This window comes from Salvelinus alpinus, chromosome 6 (genome assembly GCF_045679555.1).
Source record: "Salvelinus alpinus chromosome 6, SLU_Salpinus.1, whole genome shotgun sequence".
In the NCBI taxonomy this organism is placed as follows: Eukaryota; Metazoa; Chordata; class Actinopteri; order Salmoniformes; family Salmonidae; genus Salvelinus; species Salvelinus alpinus.
The window spans coordinates 17,463,287-17,486,077 of NC_092091.1; the positions used below are offsets into that span (position 1 = coordinate 17,463,287).

At 42.0% G+C, this 22,791-nt stretch overlaps 1 protein-coding gene across 1 annotated transcript in view; it reads right to left on the reverse strand.

Annotated features, from left to right (window-relative positions):
* Positions 1-22,791, reverse strand: part of LOC139578269 (sodium- and chloride-dependent GABA transporter 2-like) — a 45,221-nt gene that overhangs the window by 18,633 nt on the left and 3,797 nt on the right. The window contains exons 2-7 of the mRNA XM_071405662.1: positions 19,433-19,633; positions 17,837-17,971; positions 16,974-17,114; positions 16,417-16,501; positions 15,975-16,107; positions 14,940-15,074 (exon numbers count right to left, since the gene is read on the reverse strand). Of these exons, the coding sequence (XP_071261763.1) occupies positions 14,940-15,074; positions 15,975-16,107; positions 16,417-16,501; positions 16,974-17,114; positions 17,837-17,971; positions 19,433-19,633 (830 nt within the window). The remainder of the gene's footprint in view (positions 1-14,939; positions 15,075-15,974; positions 16,108-16,416; positions 16,502-16,973; positions 17,115-17,836; positions 17,972-19,432; positions 19,634-22,791) is intronic.

Below are 22,791 nucleotides of genomic sequence, written 5' to 3' on the forward strand. Positions count from 1 at the left end.
GCACCAGAGGTAACTCTGGGTCTTCCTTTCCTGTGGCGGCCTCAAGAGAGGTTTTTGATGGTTTTTGCGACTACACTTGAAGAAAAGTTCTTGAAATGTTCTGCATTGACTGACCTTCATGTCTTAAAGTAATGATGGACTGTCATTTCTCTTTGCTTATTTGAGCTGTTCTTGCCATAATATGGACTTTGTATTTTACCAAATAGGGCTATTTTCTGTATACCACCCCTACCTTGTCACAACACAACTTATTGGCTCAAATGCATTAAGAATGATAGAAATTCCACAAATGAACTTTTAACAAGGCACTCCTGTTAAATGAAATGCATTCCAGGTGACTACCTCATTAAGATGGTTGAGCTACCAAGATGATTTCGCTACCAGGGCTGGCAAAACCCTAGATCATTGCTATTATAACTTCCGCGACGCATATAAGGCCCTCCCCCGCCCTCCTTTCGGAAAAGCTGACCACGACTCCATTTTGTTGCTCCCAGCCTATAGACAGAAACTAAAACAGGAAGCTCCGGCTCTCAGGTCTGACCAACGCTTTTCCGACCAATCGGATTCCCGCTTCAAGATTGCTTCGATCACGTGGACCGGGATATGTTCCGCATTGCAGCGAACAACAACATTGACGAATACGCTGAGTCGGTGAGCGGGTTTATTAGCAAGTGCATCAGCGATGTCGTACCCACAGCTTCTATTAAAACATTCCCAAACCAGAAACCGTGGATTGATGGCAGCATTCGCGCAAAACTGAAAGCGCAAACCACTGCTTTTAATCAGGGCAAGGTGACCGGAAACATGACCGAATACAAACACTGTAGCTATTCCCTCTGCAAGGCAATCAAACAAGCTAAGCGTCAGTATAGAGACAAAGTAGAGTCGCAATTCAAAGGCTCAGACACGAGAGGTATGTGGCAGGGTCTACCGTCAATCACGGACTATAAAAGGAAAACCAGCCCCGTCGAGGACTAGGATGTCTTGCTCCCAGACAGACGAAACAACTTCTTTGCTCGCTTTGAGGACAATACAGTGCCACTGACACGGCCCGCTACCAAAACCTGCGGGCTCTCCTTCACTGCAGCCGACGTGAGCAAAACATTTAAACGTGTCAAACCTTGCAAGGCTGCAGGCCCAGACGGCATCCCCAGCCGCGTCCTCAGAGCATGCGCAGACCAGCTGGCTGGTGTGGTTACGGACATTTTCAATCAATCCTTATCCCAGGCTGCTGTCCCCACATGCTTCAAGAGGGCTACCATTGTTCCTGTTCCCAAGAAAGATAAGGTAACTGAGCTAAATGACTACCGCCCCGTAGCACTCACTTCCGTCATCATGAAGTGCTTTGAGAGACTAGTCAAGGACCATATCACCTCCACCCTACCTGACACCCTAGACCCACTCCAATTTGCTTACCGCCCCAATAGGTCCACAGACGACGCAATCGCAATCAAACTGCACACTGCCCTAACCCATCTGGACAGGAGGAATACCTATGTGAGAATGCTGTTCATCGACTACAGCTCAGCATTTAACACCATAGTACCCTCCAAACTCGTCATCAAGCTCGAGACCCTGGGTCTCGACCCCGCCCTGTGCAACTGGGTCCTGGACTTCCTGACGGGCCGCCCCCAGGTGGTGAGGGTAGGTAACAACGTCTTCATCCCGCTGATCCTCAACACTGGGGCCCCACAAGGGTGCGTTCTCAGCCCTCTCTTGTACTCCCTGTAAAAATTTATAAATGTATCACTAGCCACTTTAAACAATGCCACTTCATATCATGTTTACATACCCTACATTACTCATCTCATATGTATATACTGTACTCTATACCACCTACTGCATCTTGCCATCTTGATGTAATGTATCACTAGCCACTTTAAACAATGCCACTTTTATATGTTTACATATCCTACATTACTCATCTCATATGTATATACTGTACTCTATACCATCCACTGCATCTTGCCTATGCTGTTCTATACCATCACTCATTCATATTTCTTTTTTTATGCACATATTCTTATTCATTCCTTTACACTTGTGTACACATCACAGACAGGTAATTGTTGTGGAATTGTTAGGTTAGATTACTCGTTGGATATTACTGCATTGTCGGAAATAGAAGCACAAGCATTTCGCTACACTCGCATTAACCTCTGCATACCATGTGTATGTGACAAATCAAATTTGATTTGATTTGAGAGAATGCCAAGTGTGTGCAAAGCTGTCATCAAGACAAAGGGTGGCTACGTTTTGTGATGTATTGTTGTCTCTACCTTCTTGACCTTTGTGCTGTTGACTGTGCCCAATAATGTTTGTACCATGTTTTGTGCTGCTACCATGTTGTGCTGCTACCATGTTGTTGTTATGTTGTGTTGCTACCATGCTGTGTTGTCATGTGTTGCTGCCTATCCATGTTGTTGTCTTAGGTCTCTTTTTATGTAGTGTTGTGTTTTCTCTCTTGTTGTGATGTGTTTTGTCCTATATTTATATTTATATTGTATTTATTATTTTTTTTTAGTCTCAGGCCCCCGTCCCCGCAGGAGGCCTTTTGCCTTTTGATAGGCCGACACTGTACATAAGAATTTGTTCTTAACTGACTTGCCTAGTTAAATGAAGGTTAAATAAAATAAAATAAATATATATCTTTAAAGAATTTCAAATATAAAATACATTTTGATTTGTTTAACACTTTTTTGGTTACTACATGATTCCATATGTGTTATTTCATAGTTTTTTTTTCATAGTTTTGATGTATTCACTATTATTCTACTATTATTCTACAGCCAAAATAAAGAAACACCCTGGAATGAGTAGATGTGTCCAAACTTTTGACTGGTACTACATGTAATTGTGATATTTCTGGTTTTTATTTTTAATAAATTAGCAAACATTTCTAAAAAACAGTTTTTGGTTTGTCATTAAGGGTGTTGTGTGTAGTTTGATGAGGGGGGGGGAACTATTTAATCCATTTTAGAATAAGGCTGTAACGTAACAAAATGTGGGGAAAAATCAAGGGGTCTGAATTCTTTCCGATTACACTGTATACCATTCCCCCAGCCACTGTAATAAAAGGCAATACCTGCTCAGTTCCGTTCAGAATAACTAGAAGTAGCAGGCTAGGTGACCCCATCTCACATCTGCAATTTTTATAAGTTCATGGAGCCCCTGGCCCAGGCTATTCAACAATCAAATAAATTACAACAATATCTCTCAATTCTACAGATCACCTCATCTCATTATACACCAACAATAACTTACTTTATCTAGCAATGTATCTCAATCCCTCCCAATAGCTTTGAATATCATAAACAAATTCAGCTCCATCTCAAGTTGCTAATTAAATTAACCAAATCTGCCCTACTGCATCTTAAAACCCAGATGGAGGACTGCATCTCCACTTATGAAATCCCAATCATTTCCCATTTAACATTTTTGGGAGTAGAGATATTTCCTTCCATAGATAAAACCATTGCCAGAAACTTTAACAGAACGCTCAAATCTAATCAATCCAACCTCAGTAGACTAATATTCCTGTTGCTTTAACCGGCAGAATATCCATTGTCGAAATGAATATACTGCCACAGCTGCATTTCTGTAGTTCAATGCTTCGGTGCGGTGCAGTGACGTAAATTATGGTATAGGTCGGTATATTGTGGCACCACCAAGGTGAGTTAGAACGCTGATTATGCTTTTTAGTTTGGTGTAAAGCACTGGTACCTAGGTGCGAATGTCTCTCCTCACTGAATAAATTACGTCAATTGATGAATGAGTGATGGAAACCAGATAGAAACTGATAATTGTGAACAACTTCATGATTTAATTTGAAAGAACTGAATGATAAAGAGGAAGAAGTAGAGGGTGATTAAATGTAGAACAATAGTGTAAGGATTGCTCTTCCTCTGTCCCTCTCATAAAACAGCTCACACCAGGAAAAATACATATTCTTTGTTTCTACTTTGTCAGAAGAAGCTGTAACTGGGTTGTAGCCTCTTACTTACTATACATGTTGTTAAACTGTAATGTTTTTATTGTAAGAGAAACTCAAATGTTCTGTTATACTCTTACTGCAAAATATACAGTTGAAGTCGGAAGTTTACCTACACTTTAGCCAAATACATTTAAACTCAGTTTTTCACAATTCCTGATGTGTAATCCTTGTAAAAATCCCTGTTTTAGGTCAATTAGGATCACCACTTATTTTAAGAATGTGAAATGTCAGAATAAAAGCAGAGAGAATTATTTCTTTCAGCTTTTATTTCTTTCGTCACATTCCCAGTAGGTCAGAAGTTTACATACACTCAATTAGTATTTGGTAGCATTGCCTTGAAATTGTTTAACTTGGGTCAAATGTTTCGGGTAGCCTTCCACAAGCTTTCCACAATAAGTTGGGTGAAATTTGGTCCATTCCTCCTGACAGAGCTGGTGTAACTGAGTCAGGTTTGTAGGCCTCCTTGCTCGCACATGCTTCTTCAGTTCTGCCCACAAATTTTCTATAGAACTGAGGTCAGGGCTTTGTGATGGCCACTCCAATACCTTAACTTTGTTGTCCTTAAGCCATTTTGCCACAATATTGGAAGTATGCTTGGGGTCATTGTTCATTTGGAAGACCCATTTGCGACCAAGCTTTAATTTCCTGACTGATGTCTTGAGATGTTGCTTCAATATATCCACATAAGTTTCCTGCCTCATGATGCCAGCTATTTTGTAAAGTGCACCAGTCCCTCCTGCAGCAAAGCACCTCCACAACATGATGCTGCCACCCCCGTGCTTCACGGTTGGGATGGTGTTCTTTGGTTGCAAGCATCCCCCTTTTTCCTCCAAACAAAATGATGATCATTATGGCCAAACAGTTCTACAATACAATCTTTGTCCCCATGTGCAGCTGCAAACCGTAGTCTGGCTTTTTTATGGCGGTTTTGGAGCAGTGGCTTCTTCCTTGCTGAGCGACCTTTCAGGTTATGTCGATATAGGACTCGTTTTACTGTGGATATAGATACTTTTGTACCTGTTTCCTGCAGCATCTTCACAAGGTCCTTTGCTGTTGTTCTGGGATTGATTTGCACTTTTCGCACCAAAGTACGTTAATCTGTAGGAGACAGAACGCGTCTCCTTCCTGAGCAGTATGACGGCTGCGTGGTTCCATGGTGTTTATACTTACGTACTATTGTTTGTACAGATGAACAAGGTATCTTCAGGCGTTTGAAAATTGCTCCCAAGGATGAACCAGACTTGTGGAGGTCTACCATTTCTGTCTGAGGTCTTGGCTGATTTCTTTTGATTTTCCCATGATGTCAAGCAAATAGGCAGTGAGTTTGAAGGTAGGCCTTGAAATACATCCACAGGTACACCCCCAATTGACTCAAATTATGTTAATTAGCCTTTCAGAAGCTTCTAAAGCCATGACATAATTTTCTGGAATTTTCCAAGCTATTTAAAGGCACAGTCAACTTAGTGTATGAAAACTTCTGACCCACTGGAATTGTGAAACAGTGAGTTATAAGTGAAATAATCTGTCTGTTAACAATTGTTGGAAAAATTTATTGTGTCATGCACAAAGTAGATGTCCTAACCGACTTGCCAAAACTATAGTTTGTTAACAAGAAATTTGTGGAGTGGTTGAAAAACGAGTTTTAATGACTGTATGTAAACTTCCGACTTCAACTGTATGTGTGTTGACTGAATATACGCAAGTGATGTCTGCTAAATGAACGCATTGATGGCGCAGACATATAGCCTCGGCTACTAAGCACAGATAAATAAACACTCAAAACATGCTGATAAACCAATAAAGGGTGTGACACACTACACAACTTAATTTGTTTCTGTCCAAGAGTTTCTACTCAGCCACACACCTAAGCCTAGCAAACATAGCCTACATCGAAAAGATGCATTACTTTTCCAAAATAATGTATGTCATTCAATTAAATTTTAAGAACTCCAAATGCAAGTTAAAGAAAATGTATTATTATTTTTTACTTTAGTTTATTTTATTTTGTAAATATTTTCTTAACACTTTCTTAAACTGCATTGTTGGTTAAGGGCTTGTAGGTAAGCATTTCACGGTAAGGTCAACACCTGAAGGGGTGCATCAAATCAAATCAAATTGTATTTGTCACATACACATGGTTAGCAGATGTTATGCTTGTGCTTCTAGTTTAGACCGCGCAATAATATCTAACAAGTAATCGAACAATTTCACAACAACTACCTTACACACACAAGTGTAAAGGAATGAATAAGAATATGTACAAAAAATATATGGATGAGCGATGGCCATGGGGCATAGGCAAGATGCAGTAGATGGTATAGAGTACAGTATATACATATGAGATGAGTAATGTAGGTTATGTAAACATTATATAATGTGGCATTGTTTAAAAAGTGACTAGTGATAAATTTATTACATCTAATTTTTAATTATTAAAGTGGCTAGAGATTTGACTCAGTATGTTGGCAGCAGCCACTCAATATTAGTGATGGCTGTTTAACAGTCTGATGGCCTTGAGATTTTTTCAATCTTTTCAAGACTGTTTTTCAGTCTCTCAGTCCCCGCTTTGATGCACCTGTACTGACCTTGCCTTCTGGATGATAGCGGGGTGAACAGGCAGTGGCTTGGGTGGTTGTTGTCCTTGATGATCTTTTTGGCCTTCCTGTGACATCAGGTGGTGTAGGTGTCCTGGAGGGCAGGTAGTTTGCCCCTGGTGATGCGTTGTGCAGACCTCACTACCCTCTGGAGAGCCTTACGGTTGTGGGCGGAGCAGTTGCCGTACCAGGCGGTGATACAGCCCGACAGGATGCTCTCGATTGTGCATCTGTAAAAGTTTGTGAGTGTTTTCAGTGTCAAGCCGAACTTCTTCAGCCTCCTGAGGTTGAAGAGGCACCGCTGTGCCTTCTTCACCACGCTGTCTGTGTGGGTGGACCATTTCAGTTTGTCCGTAATGTGTACGCCGAGGAACTTAAAACTTTCCACCTTCTCCACTACTGTCCCGTCGATGTGGATAGGGAGTAAATAGAGAGTAGCAGCAGCATAAAAGAGGAGTTTGGGTAGACCTTTGATTAGCTGTTCAGGAGTCCTATGGCGTGGGGAGTTTAAAGCTTTTAAGAAGCCTTTTGGACCTAAACTTGGCACTCCGGTACCGCTTGCCGTGCGGTAGCAGAGAGATCAGTCTATGACTAGGGTGGATGGAGTCTTTGACTAGGGTCTCTGGGCCTTCCCCTGACACCACCTGGTCAAGAGGTCCTGGATGGCAGGCAGCTTTGCCCCAGTGATTTACTGGGCCGTACGCACTACCCTCTGAAGTGCCTTGCGGTCGGAGGCCGAGCAATTGCCGTACCAGGCAGTGATGCAACCTGTCAGGATGCTCTCGATGTTGCAGCTGTAGAACCTTTTGAGGATCTCAGGACCAAGGCCAAATCTTTTTAGTTTCCTGAGGGGGAATAGGCTTTGTTGTGCCCTCTTCACGACTCTCTTGGTGTGTCTTGGTGTGTCTGTAGTCAATGAATAGCATTCTCACATAGGTGTTCCTTTTGTCCAGGTGGGAAAGGGCAGTTTGGAGTGCAATAGAGATTGCATCATCTGTGGATCTGTTTGGGCGGTATGCAAATTGGAGTGGGTCTAGGGTTTCTGGGATAATGGTGTTGATGTGAGCCATTACCAGCCTTTCAAAGCACTTCATGGCTACAGACGTGAGTGCTACGGGTCTGTAGTCATTTATGTGCCTTTGTGTTATTGGGCACAGGGACTATGGTGGTCTGCTTGAAACATGTTGGTTTTACAGACTCAATCAGGGACATGTTGAAAATGTCAGTGAACACGTCCTGGTAATCGTCCTGGTAACACGTCCTGGTAATCAGTCTGGCCCCGCAGCCTTGTGTATGTTGACCTGTTTAAAGGTCTTACTCACGTCGGCTACGGAGAGCGTGATCACACAGTCGTCCGGAACAGCTGATGCTCTCATGCATGCCTCAGTGTTGCTTGCCTCGAAGTGAGCATAGAAGTGATTTAGCTTGTCTGGTAGGCTTGTGTCACTGGGCAGCTCACGGCTGTGCTTCCCTTTGTAGTCTGTAATAGTTTGCAAGCCCTGCCACATCCGACAAGCGTCGGAGCCGGTGTAGTATGATTCAACCTTAACCCTGTATTGACGCTTTGCCTGTTTGATGGTACGTCGCAGGGCATAGCAGGATTTCTTGTAAGCTTCCGCGTTAGAGTCCCGCACCTTGAAAGCGGCAGCTCTACCCTTTAGCTCAGTGCGAATGTTGCCTGTAATCCATGGCTTCTGGTTGGGGTATGTACGTACAGTCACTGTGAGGACGACGTCCTCGATGCACTTATTGATAAAGCCAGTGACTGATGTGGTGTATTCCTCAATGTCATCGGAAGAATCACGGAACATGTTCCAGTCTGTGATAGCAAAACAGTCCTGTAGTTTAGCATCTGCTTCATCTGACCACTTTTTTATACACCGAGTCACTGGTGCTTCCTGCTTAATTTTTTTTTTGTAAGCAGGAATCAGGATAGAGTTGTGGTCGGATTTACCAAATGGAGGGCGAGGGAGAGCTTTGTACGCGTCTCTGTGTGTGGAGTACAGGTGATCTATAATTTTTTCCCCTCTGGTTGCACATTTAACATGTTGATAGAGATTTGGTAGAACTGATTTAAGTTTCCCTGCATTAAAGTCTCCGGCCACTAGGATCGCCACCTCTGGGTGAGTGGTTTCCTGTTTGCTTATTTCTTTATACAGCTGACTGAGTGCGGTCTTAGTGCCAGCATCTGTTTGTGGTGGTAAATAAACAGCCACGAAAAGTATAGCTGAGAACTCTCTAGGCAAGTAGTGTGGCCTGCAATTTATCACAATATACTCTACTTCAAGCGAGCAAAATCTAGAGACTTCCTTAGATTTCATGCACCAGCTGTTGTTTACAAATATGCACAGACCGCCCCCCTCGTCTTACCGGAGTGTGCTGTTCTATCCTGCCGGTGCAGCGTATATCCCGCTAGCTGAATATCATCCGGCTCTTCATCCTCTGTACCTGCGTCGCTTTCCCTTTGCGAATAACTGGGATGTTAGCCCTGCCGGGTGTTTGGAGAATATCATGTGAGTCTTTCTTGTTGTTGAAAAAATCTTTGTCTAATCCGAGGTGAGTGATCGCTGTCCTGATATCCAGAAGCTCTTATCTGCCGTAAAATACGGTTGCAGAAACATTATGTACAAAATAAGTTACAAATAATGCGAAAAAAAAACACATAATAGCACAATTGGTTGGGTGCCCGTAAAACTGCTGCCATTTCTTCCGGTGCTATTTTATTTAAAAAAATAAAAAAATGTAATAGAGCCCTCCCTCATTCATGGCTTTGGTTCAAAATAAATAACTACAGACACATTCTTTCTTTCGTCTTTAACAAAGCACATTTTTGGCCAAGTTAATCTGCTCATGTTGTTTGTGAGTGTGTGAGTGTGTGAGTGTGTGTGTGTGTGTGTGTGTGTGCGTGTTCAATTACTTGAGACGTGGTTACAATAAAGAATGTAAACGAATGAAATAAAATAAATCCTATTCATAATGAATAATCAGATGCAAGCTTGTCATTTTTCAAACACACCTATTAGTCTACAGCACTCGTATTTCATCAACAATGACAAATACAAGGCTATAATAGGCTACCCCCTCTCTACTGAACATACTGTAGGGAGTAAAATGGAATGAAAAATGAACCTGGTAATCTAATTTCATTTACTGCGGGCCTATGGGTTTAACATTCTCAATGAATAATTATGTTGAACAGAGAAGACGATTCTTATGAGTTCCGTGAGATGATCAATTACCCAACAAAATAACATCAATTTATTTAGCCTAATGTTTTTATGACTCCAGACAGTAGACTATTATTACTATTTCCTGGATGACTGAATTTTTCTGCATGTCTATTTAACATTTGGATAAAAGAAATCATGTCATGAAATTTGTTTTTTAAATCGCAATGCAACGCGGCATATTGACAACTCAAATGACTTTGAAAGAGCCTTAACCTACAGAAAGCCTATAGCCGACATAACAAAACAAGATATTACATTCAATATAGTTTAGATAACACCATCATTTAATTGTAACTTAAAAAACAATTCCTGGAATCGAATATAGGCTGCAAAAATTCTACATATTGAGTATAAGCCTACTGAAACTTTTACCAGCCGCACCAGTTTAGGCCTATGGCCTGCGGATGGCCCATGGCCTGCGTATGGCTATTCTTTCAGAATGGCTGTCCTTCCGTTGTCTGCAGTTTTGGGTTGAGAACTGTCCCACTCTGTGCTGAATAGCACCACTCCAGGAGACAACACTCTTTGTTTATGTAATGGGCTGTAAGGCACAAGTATCCTGTTTCGGGAAAATCGTCAGTCCACGTCAAGTGCAATTGCGTCAATACCCAAGTTCTCTCTCAACTCCGGGACCACCCGCCAGCTGATTTTTTGGCCCATGCAGGACTCTATAGTGCGAGAGAAGAGAGACACTTGGGCAGAAGAGAGACTCTTGGACAGAAACATTCACACCTCCAATAACTTACAAAAGGATCGTCTAATAGCTTGGCTAGGTGTGAAAATTCAATTTAGGCTACGGATAGATGTTGCCGGTCAGTCATCTGAGTGAGGACATGAGCGAGCGCACCTTCTGAATGAATGAATGATTATGAAATGTTACCGAATAGATAACAACAATAGAAAGAAGCATTTGGTGACATCTCGATTTCCAGCATTTGCCTCACTCAGACAACAACAAATGTGCAAAAGTACCCCAATTAGCGGGAGAGGTAGGGGCATCTTCTTGTTGCGCCAATGTGCTGAAGTTTATAACAGCTGTCAGTCAAAACCCATACAGCACTGTGAACTGCAGAACGGGCTACAACGAAAATAATCATAAGTAAAAGCGAGGATATAATATCAAAAAGAGAATGGAGAATGGAACTAGTCACATTTGAATTGAAACGACCAGATTTAACTGAAAATAAACAAATGTCGGCCTTTAGGGAGCGGTGTCCTGCGCAGGATGGTTGAGCTAATGTGCACTAATGTGATTAGCATGATGTTGTAAGCAACAAGAACATTTCCCAGGACATAGATATGTCTTATATGGTCAGAAAGCTTAAATTGCACTGTTCAATTTACAGTAGCTATTACAGTGAAAAAATACCATGCTATTGTTTGAGAGAGTGCACAGTTATGTACTTGAAAATTTATCAATTAACCAATTAGGCACATTTGGGCAGACTTGATACAATATTTTGAACAGTAATGCAATGGTTAATTGGATCAGTCTAAAACTTTGCACATACACTGCTGCCATCTAGTGGCCAAAATCTAAATTGGACCTAGACTCCTAAGTCATATATTGGCCTTTCTCTTGCATTTCAAAGATGATGTAAAATAAAATAAGAAATAGGAAACTAAATGTTTTTTCTTTTGTATTATCTTTTACCAGATCTAATGTGTTATATTGTTCTATATTCATTTCACATTCCCACAAAATTCTTAGTGTTTCCTTTCAAATGGTATCAAGAATATGCATATCCTTGCTTCAGGTCCTGAGCTACATGCATTTGGATTTGGGTATGTTATTTTAGGATTTTTTTTATTAAAAGGGTCCGATCCTAACCATCCAAATATTTCATACACTATTCTGCACATATTGGGACTTGGCTTGCTTGATCTTCTTAGTTTTTTTCTTCCCATGGGCCTATAATGAAATATATAATAACATTTTAATCATGAAGCGTATTCACAATTGCATGGCATGGTGTTCTTTGCTCGGCTTCTAATGCTCTGATTAATAAATGGAGTAGATGTGCTCAAAGATGCCCTCTGGTGGTTCGAACATTTAATTGAGGAACCACTGTATCCATTAAACAATGTAAATTACGCTTTGGTCCTGTTATTGCTCACACAATTTATATTTGGTGCAAAATGTTTAAACAATGTAACTTGGCATGCCCATAAGCCAATATTTCACAATAATGCTTTGCGATCTGGAAGGCAGCCTTTTACATCCCCACAATGGTCCAAATATGGAATCCGTACCTTGCCAATATCATGGACAGTAATGGTTTGAGAACATTCAAAGATTTGAAAGACACATATACTACCGGTCAAAAGTTTTAGAACACCTACTCATTCAAGGGTTTTTCTTTATTTGTACTATTTTCTACATTGCAGAGTAATAGTGAAATAACACATATGGAATCATGTAGTAACCAAAAAAGTGTTAAACAAATCAAAATATATTTTATATTCGAGATTCTTCAAATAGCCACCCTTTGCCTTGATGACATCTTTGCAAACTCTTGGCATTCTCTCAACCAGCTTCACCTGGAATGCTTTTCCAACAGTCTTGAAGGAGTTCCCACATATGCTGAGCACTTGTTGGCTGCTTTTCCTTCACTCTGTGGTACGACTCATCCCAAACCATCTCAATTTGGTTGAGGTCGGGGGATTGTGGAGGCCAGGTCATCTGATGCAGCACTCAATCACTCCCCTTCTTGGTAAAATAGCCCTTACACAGCCTGGAGGTGTGTTGGGTCAATGTCCTGTTGAAAAACAGATGATAGTTCCACTAAGCCCAAACCTGATGGGATGGCGTATCGCTGCAGAATGCTATGGTAGCCATGCTGGTTAAGTGTGCCTTGAATTCTAAATAAATCACAGACAGTGTCATCAGCAAAGCACCCCCAACACCTCCTCCATACTCTACGTTGGGAAATACACAGGCAGAGATCATCCGCTCTCCCACACCTTGTCTCAGAAAGACACGGCGGTGGGAACTAAAAATCTCCAATTTGGACTCCACACCAAAGGACAAATTTCCACCGGTCTAATGTCCATTGCTCGTGTTTCTTGGCCCAAGCAAGTCTCTTCTTATTATTGGTGTCCTTTAGTAGTGGTTTCTTTGCAGCAATTCGATCATGAAGGCCTGATTCACACAGTCTTCTCTGAACAGTTGATGTTGAGATGTGTCTGTTACTTGAACTCTGTGAAGCATTTACTTGGGCTGCAATTTCTGAGGCTGGTAAATATAATGAACTTATCCTCTGCAGCAGAGGTAACTCTGGGTCTTCCATTCCCGTGGCAGTCCTCATGAGAGCCAGTTTCATCATAGCACTTGATGGTTTTTGCGACTGCACTTGAAGAAACTTACAAAGTTCTTGAAATATTCCTTATTGCCTGACCATGTCTTAAAGTAGTGATGGACTGTCGTTTCTCTTTGCATATTTGAGCTGTTCTTGCCATAATATGGACTTGGTCTTTTACCAAATAGGGCTATCTTCTGTATCTTCCTTGTCACAACACAACTGATTGTCTCAAACGCATTAAGAAGAAAATTAATTACACAAATACATTTTTAACAAGGCACACACGTTAATTGAAATGCATTCCAGGTGACTACCTGGTTGAGAGAATGCCAAGAGTGTTCAAAGCTGTTATCAAGGCAAAGGGTGGCTATTTGAACAATCTCAAATATAAAATATATTTTGATTTGTTTAACATTTTTTCGGTTACTGTCACGCCCTGATCTGTTTCACCTGTTCCTGTGATTGTCTCCACCCCCTCCAGGTGTCGCTTATTTTCCCCAGTGTATTTATCCCTGTGTTTCCTGTCTCTCTGTGCCAGTTTGTCTTATATGTTAGTCAAGTCAACCAGCGTGTTTTTCCTGTTCTCCTTTTGCTATTCTCTTTTTGCTAGTCTTCCCAGTTTTGACCCTTGCCTGTTTCTGGACTCTGTACCCATCTGCCTGACCATTCTGCCTGCCTTGACCACAAGCCTTTCTGCCACTCTGTACCTCCTGGACTCTGATCTGGTTTTGACCTTTTGCCTGTCCACGACCATTCTCTTACTCCTTTTGGATTATTAAACATTGTAAGATTTCAACCATCTGCCTCCTGTGTCTGCAGCTGGGTCTCGGCTTGTGCCTTGATAGGTTACTACATGATTCCATATGTGTTATTTCATAGTTTTGATGTCTTCACTATTATTATACAATGTAGAAAATAGCAAAAATAAAGAAACCCTTGAATGAGTAGGTGTTCTAAAACATTTGACCGGTAGTGTATACAGTGCATTTGTAAAGTATTCAGACCCATTGACTTTTTTCACATTTTGTTATGTTACAGCCTTATTCTAAAATGGATTAAATCGTTTCCCCCCCTCATCATTCTACACACAATACCCCATAAGGACAAGGCAAAAACAGGTGTTTAGAATGTTTGCCTATTTTTTTTTTTTTTTTTTTTAAGTATTCAGACTCTTTACTCAGTACTTTGTTGAAGCACCTTTGGCATCGATTATGGCCTCAATTATTCTTGGGTATGGCACTACAAGCTTGGCACACCTGTATTCTTCTCTCCAGATCCTCTCACTCGTCAAATATTTCTAGGGACTGGCAACTTTACAGATTCGGTCATTCTCTGGCACGGCATTAGTTTGAAAGACAACGTCCTCCTGGTTTTTCCCATGTCATGTTCTGCTCTCTTGACCAGACAAGGTTTTATTTGTTAATGATCCAGCTCTATAACATTCTTGATGATATTGCGCTAGCTCCCAAGGGGTTGGAGAACAATCCTACATCACTGCCAAAGCACCACTCCTCCTAATCAAAGTATAATAATCACTTTCATATTAGTATTACTCGCTCAACTAACGAAGTGAATCATTCATCGTCCAAGTTCTATGTACTGGAACACAGTTCTACAGTAACTATAGTAACCTTGGGGAATACACAAGAGGTGTGACTGTGAGGTGTTCTATTTCTGACAGGCAGAGGTCAGAGGAGCGCTGGGTCAGTCAGTCTATAGGGTCATCGTGTCAAACACTGTCCACACACACTGTGGGGTTTTTCCACTTCCCACAGATGTGATGGTCGGGATGTGTGTGTGTGTGTTTGTGTGTGCGTACCTGTGGGTCGGACAGGCGGCCCAGGTCTGGGTAGAGGTAGAACTTGATTCCTATGAAGGCTCCCGGTAGGGTGACCCCTCTGATTAGCAGGATACACAGCATGATGTAGGGGAAGGTAGCTGTAAAATACACCACCTGAGGGAACAGGGTTAAGGTTGTACTGTACATACACACGGCTACGGTATGCATAGTGCAAAACAGTACAGCACCAAGAATCACAGATAGCAATGTACAACACAGTGGGTTAAACAGGTGTCTATTCATAATAAGAAGCAAAAGAGTCATTGAATGGTCTCTACCACACACAAAAAAAAAGAAGAGCTATCTAGAACGTAAAAGGGTTTTTCGGCTGTCAACATAGGGAGAACCCTTTTTGGTTCCAGGTAGAACCCTTTTGGGTTCCAGGTAGAACCCTCTGTAGAAAGGGTTCTACCTGGAACCCAAAAGGGTTCTCCTATGGGGACAGACAAATAACTATTTTGGAACCCTTTTTTCTAAGAGTGTAGTCATCTCAGCTACTGTATCACGTTATCTGCCAGACTTCCACAGGACCACATACCTAGAGTACTTGGCTGTCCAAAGGTGTTAAGCAACTTTGAGAAATGCGTATAAATACTTAGAATATGTCCTGAACAAGTGACCAGACCAGGAGCAACTCTTGGTCCTATTTATTGCCAGAAACTATGCTATTGACTTTTTCCAATTTAAGAGCCTTTCCGGTAAGAACATCTTTCTATATACCGGTGCTGTTAAGTGGAATAAACTACCACAACAACTTAAAGCTATACCGACCAAAACCTATTTTTAAACGTATGTCAAAAGCTTTCTGATGACTGAACGGTAGAACCATTTTCATGTCTGTTTCTATATAATTTATTGCACCATGCACTTTAAGGGACCACAATGGAAATAAATAATTGTATTTCTTAAACTGCCAAATAAAATCACTGAATCAATCAATCTGGATAGGGCTCAGAGGTTCTTCCTGGTCAGGAACTGTATTAGGGAGGCTCACAGAGACAGAATGTAGAGTACCTTGCCGGTGGATTTGACTCCCTTCCAGATACAGAAGTAAACCAGTATCCAGGCTATGGCCAGACACAGCACCAGGTCCCAGTTGAGAGATCCTATATTGTCTATGCCAGAGGAGATACGCAGAACCCTCCGCCTACAAAATCCCAAACACACAAGGGAACAGATAACGTGAGATAATTATGTGGATACACATGTGATTGCTATTTACAGATAACCAAACATGATTAGTAAGCTCTGAAATTACAGAGCAAACATGTACATTATGGAGGTATCTGTAAGGACACCACAGCTCTTAAAATCACCCATAAAGAAGACTATCGTGTTTTTGTATTCAGCAGTGCAACACCAGTTGGCAAGACAACGGCCAGTTGGCTGAGGAATAAACAGTAGGCCACCCAGGCTCCTTAAGGAGATGGAGAAACAATAGACTCTTAGTACTTACTCCCAGAACTCAATGACAGGAGACGTGGCGTTCAGACGTGGCTGATTGAAAGAGTCATTCCTCCTCTGGAACTCCATGCAAGAATCTTGAGAACAGAAATGCACAACAAGTTCGCACAAGTTCAGTGAGGACACCAGCTATATGGTTTCTCTAGGGAACCCAACCCTATTCTAATGTTAGGTAAGACTACATGGGACACCACCAACTGCTGATGTAAAAAGGTCTTTATAAATACATTTGATGAATAATTGAGTGTAGTCCTGGATGTTTCTGCTCAACCTCTCTCTGTATATGGTGGCATGCTGGACTTCTCCTCGTTCGATCGTGTTTTGTGGGCAGCTCTGTCTCCAGGGCAGAAACAATGTGAATATTTAGGCAATAAATTCGATCGGTTCAGTTGAAGTAATCTCAATTGGTTAGGGGTTGGGTAACATTCGAACCAGCAACCTTGCCATTGAGCTTTCCTCCAACCAATCATATTCCTTCTGCCCTTGAGGAAGAGCTTTGACAAGATTGAATAAGGAAAACGTCCACTAAGCCTATGGTGGATCTCTGACCTGTGTTCCATGTGTTGTTGCAGGAGGCCCAGGGCAGGTCCCAGGTGAAGGAGTAGGACAGGTAGAAGATGGCCCAGGCCAGGACGATGATGTAATAGAAGTTCAACAGAGCCACGATGACTTGTGTGGCGTAGCCCACTCCTGCAGCGGGGACCAAGGACAAGTGGAGCATTGTGGTTAGCTATGACAATGCCTTTCAATGTTGAATACAACAACACGCATGAAAACCATGTCTTCATTCACATTGCCGACTCCACCATTTCCCATCCGGTAGCCTCTCTGGCTCCTGTGTGAATGTCTACAGTTATATTGTCCTTATTAGGGGCCGATTGGACGATGAAAGCGTTGGATACTTGGAAGTGTGCCAGTGTCAGTGGCATGCCAACAATTACATCAACCCCCTCCTACTACATACTGGCAGACAAGCATGCACAAACACACACATGCACTCACACACACGCACTAACGCAAAAAGTTCTCAAAATGTCTCTCTTATTTAATTCTGTTACGCAGACAAGTAGTAGACATGGTTGTAGATAGAGGTAAAATCCACAAAAAAAACAATATTTTTGTATTTTTATAATTAGTCCACTGTTGATATAGTCCCAAAATGTTTTGCCCTTTCAAGAAGCAACGTGATGATGCAAAATATCAAGAAGATCGTTTTTGAATGGATTTTCCCTTTAATCCTGTCCTTGAAACACATTCATATGCAGTGCACATTAAACAAAATATAGTTCTGACAAAATGTTTTGTAACTGTACTATAACCGAAAAGCCAGGAGTTTCACAGGAACATCCAAATGAGCAAGTCCGTGAAGAAAGGCATTGCTTCATAGACAGTAGATATTAGTGGAGGATCACCTTCAAACAGTGGAGTGATCTTCCTCCAACAGGTGACACCTCCCTCGCTGGTGTACTGTCCTAGAGCTGTCTCCAGGAAGAATACTGGGATCCCACACGTGAAGAGGAAGATCAGGTAGGGGATGAAGAACGCACCTGTTGGGAGGAGAGGGGGAGAGGAGAGAACTAGAACTCCATTTTGATATGAGGTCAGATGACATATGCAATCAACAAGGATGATGCTTTTTGAGGCAGCATTTCAAGGTTGGACGTCCCAAAGGTACTCTAAAATGCTACCTTGATTTGGCCAATTTTAAAGTCAGCATCCCACGATTCATTTGCCGGGTAGGATATCCACAGATCTTGCGGCGCAACTTCCGTTACAATTAATGGTGAACGGAAGACCCCGATTTGGAGAACATTCTCCAGAAGAATGAGGTATACTTTGTGAAATGTTAGTATTAAGTTTATTTATTTTCCAAATGATTTGAAAATGTTGATCAAATTACTGTCATTTGTATAATAATGTAAATCATTTGGACAATGGCAAGCTTGCTGTTACAATGCTATTACAATGACATTTTACCAAGATATGAGAAATGGGGGCTAGACATAATACATCAATTATTGTTTTCTGATAAAATGATACATTATCTTCACCCTAAAGTTCTACAGATATAAAAACAATGAAGTTTAAGAAACCCAGAACTACCTTATGCACCCCGTCCGTCCGTTCGTCTACTCAACCTCTTTTAAAACGACCAATTTAAAAGACATCAACCCTGTCATTCTGAAAAACTTTAATTGGTACCTCCCTAATATTGTGGGATATAATACATTCCAAACAGGAGTGTGTTGTTTGTTACTGTTGTACTGCATGATTTATATATTTTATGTATAAACATATATCAGTCAAAAATTCATTAGGTGGATTTATTGCTCAACAACAATTTACATACCTCCAAATGAGCACTTTTGAGGTTTTACACCACTGCTAATTCCAGATTCCATGCCCTTCATAACTGTTTCTAGCATTAAAACACAATGTACTCAAAGGCTCCAGTGCCATTTAAGTTCATAACAACAGGCTTTGGGTCAGTTAAAGGCAATATATAGTAGGTAAACTTACATTTCTTTAATGATATGGATATGACATCAGTCACAGTTGTCCTGATCAATAGTACTGAAGGACGATTGTGAACCGATATGAACAAAATGATGTGACATGCTGTCATTGAGCACTGTGATGGTATCCCTTTCCTGCACTCAAATGACCTAGTGGCCTCATGGGTGGAATGATATTAATATTTTTCATAATTACATTATTAAAAAATATATTTTTAAAAACGGCCAAAAATCTGGTCTTACTATGTGAAACGGTTTTGTTATATTTCAGTCTTCTGTGATGTATATAAAGTGTAATATTGGGATGCAAACTCAACATCGAATACATTTCAACTCTATGTCTGACATGGTACAGGTGTCTTCTTTTCTTTTAGCCCATAACCATGTGTGTGAGGTATATACTTTTGTTTCAAAATATATGTGTTTAAGACTATCTAGAAACACTCTGAGTGACCCAGATTTAGCCCACTGCAGTAAAAGGTTAACACCTACCTCCTCCGTTCTTGTAGCACAGGTAAGGGAAGCGCCACACATTTCCCAGTCCTATGATCTCCCCGGCGACAGACAGGACAAACTCCACCTTGTTGCCCCACTGACCCCTCTCCTTCATCTTCTCATCGCTCTGTGGCACAATGTCCAGGGGCCGACTGTGGTCGTTGGAGGGGTCCATCTTGGGCAGGCTCTCCATGTCGCCTGAAGAAGCAACACATTAGAGTGAGTGGAGGAGAGGTGAGACACTGGGAGGGAGAGTAACACTACCTTACATAATTATATAGGCTAACCCCACAGCCTAAAGCCTTGTATTTACTGTGTAGTGGTATTGAGCAGGGAAGGGGTTTCTCCTGTAGTATCTGTATACCTTTATCACACCACTCCCAGATCAACAGGCTCATCTTAAAGCAAACACAACTTTACAGTCCTTAAGTCTCCCTAGGGACTATGTCCTGGAAATTAACAATGGGAGGAGTACAAGCCTCAAGGACATGGGGGTTATAGGGGCCCTTCAGTTGTGCATACATCCCCTTTGAGTGTTTGGAACAAAGGTCAAGCAGCAAGAGGTGTGAGAGAAGGAAGAATTTCAAGACATTCTGTAGTTCTCACGCACAATTTACCACAAGCAAGAAAGAGTCAAACATTGACAAAACATTAATTACAGCTGCTCTTTCAATGACATAGACTGACCAGGTGAAAGCTATGATCCCTTATTGATGTCACTTGTTAAATCCACTTCAATCAGTGTAGATGAAGGGTAGCAGACAGGTTAAAGAAGGATTTTTAAGCCTTGAGACATAATATTGAGACATGGATTGTGTGTGTGTGCCATTCAGAGGGTGAATGGGCAAGACAAAAGATTTAAGTGTCTTTGAACGGGATATGGAAGTAGGTGCCAGGTGCACTGGTTTGAGTGTGTCAAGAACGGCAACGCTGTTGGGTTCTTCACACTCAACAGTTTTCCGTGTGTATCAAGAATGGTCCAACATCCAAAGAACATGCAGCCAACTTGACACAACTGTGGGAAGCATTGGAGTCGACATGGGCCAGCTTCCCTGTGCAACTCAATATTAGGAAGGTGTTCTTAATGTTTTGTACACTCTGTCCTTCCCTGTCTAGAAGGGGTCCAGTCACTGAAAATTGTGTCTTACGTGACGGCTTGTTTGAGCTCCACAACTCATGGCCGGACGGTGTTTAGGTCCAGTGATGCTGAAAGAGGAAACAGACAGCTCACTGACCGTGCTCACTGCTGTCATATCTCATTAACAAGGCCTCTCATCACCCTCCCCTCCCTCTCCCTCTCTGTTTCTTTCTCTTTCACTCCCTCTCTCCCCTCTCTCTTCTTCCCTCTCACTCTATCCCTCACTCTGACCCCCCTGTCTCCCTCTCTCAACTTGGTTAGTCCAGTAGCCCCTCCCGTCACAGATCAAACAAAACAAATTAATGTTCGGCCTGCGGGAGAGGACTGTTCCAAAAATCGTCCCCCCTTAACCCAAAACACCAGGGCCATTCCGACCTGGCTCTCCTGGGTCTAATAAGACGGCTGTTTTCTCGGCAGAGAGAGTTGAATTTAGGTCTGCAACAATAGGAGAGATGGCAACCCCACTGTGCCATAAGCTTTGGGAATGTGCTCTTAGCTCAGCCTATCACTGGCAGAGCAGGGCAGGGTGGATGGGATGGAGGGGAGAGAGGAGCCAACATCTTCTGAGCATGGGCCAAATTGTGGCCAGCGGTAAAAATAGAGCCCCTTGTTTTCAGAAGGTATTTGGTGGGACTGAAGGCTTGGCATCATAAAGGACTGGAGCCTCTTATTGGCAAGGGGCTTCTTTGTGCTGCTGGGACGGCATAGAGAGGAGATCTCCAGGCTGCCAGGGAGCCTGATCACACTTTACCTTGGTTTTTCACAGGCTCAGTGTGGGCCACGGGGGCAGCGTGACCCAGAAGCCAAATTCCTCCACACCGAGACCTCTCCAGACTCCAGTCCAGGGGCACAGGCCTCACTTTTTATTTACTAGGTGAGAATAAATATTTGCCTCATTTTTAGTAACAGGACAGCTGCTTTGCAGATAGGTGTTGATACAGAAGCTAGGGGGCTGTCTGAAATGAAGGCCAAGACTGAGGAGAACTGAGCATGCCAAGCCTCAAGCCAAGCATTCACCTCTCTCATAAAGCCTCACGCAAAGCCACTGGGCCAGCATTCACCTCTCTCATAAAGTCTCAAACCAAGTCACTGGGCCAGCATTCACCTCTCTCATAAAAGACTGCACTTCAACAGACTCACTGACTGACTACAGTGGGTAACCTACTGGATATCACTCTTTCTGTCAGCCTACTGGATATCAATCTTTCTGTCAGCCTATCGGATATCACTCTTTCTGTCAGCCTACTGGATATCACTCTTTCTGTCAGCCTACTGGATATTACTCTTTCTGTCAGCCTACTGGATATCACTCTTTCTGTCAGCCTACTGGATATCACGCTTTCTGTCAGCCTACTGGATATCACTCTTTCTGTCAGCCTACTGGATATTACTATCTCTGTCAGCCTACTGGATATTACTCTTTCTGTCAGCCTACTGGATATCACTCTTTCTGTCAGCCTACTGGATATCACTCTTTCTGTCAGCCTACTGGATATCACTCTTTCTGTCAGCCTACTGGATATTACTCTCTCTGTCAGCCTACTGGATATCACTCTTTCTGTCAGCCTATCGGATATCACTATTTCTGTCAGCCTACTGGATATCACTCTCTCTGTCAGCCTACTGGATATTACGCTTTCTGTCAGCCTACTGGATATCACTCTTTCTGTCAGCCTACTGGATATTACTCTCTCTGTCAGCCTACTGGATATTACGCTTTCTGTCAGTCTACTGGATATCACTCTTTCTATCAGCCTACTGGATATTACTTTCTCTGTCAGCCTACTGGATATCACTCTTTCTGTCAGCCTACTGGATATCACTCTTTCTGTCAGCCTACTGGATATTACTCTTTCTGTCAGTCTACTGGATATCACTCTTTCTGTCAGTCTACTGGATATCACTCTTTCTGTCAGTCTACTGGATATCACTCTTTCTGTCAGCCTACTGGATATCACTCTTTCTACTCTTTCTGTCTAACTACTAGATATCACTCTTTCTGTCAGTCTACTGGATATCACTCTTTCTGTCAGCCTACTGGATATCACTCTTTCTGCCAGTCTACTGGATATCACTCTTTCTGTCAGCCTACTGGATATCACTATTTCTACTCTTTCTGTCTAACTACTAGATATCGCCCTTTCTGTCAGCCTACTGGATATCACTCTTTCTACTCTTTCTGTCTAACTACTAGATATCACCCTTTCTGTCAGCCTAC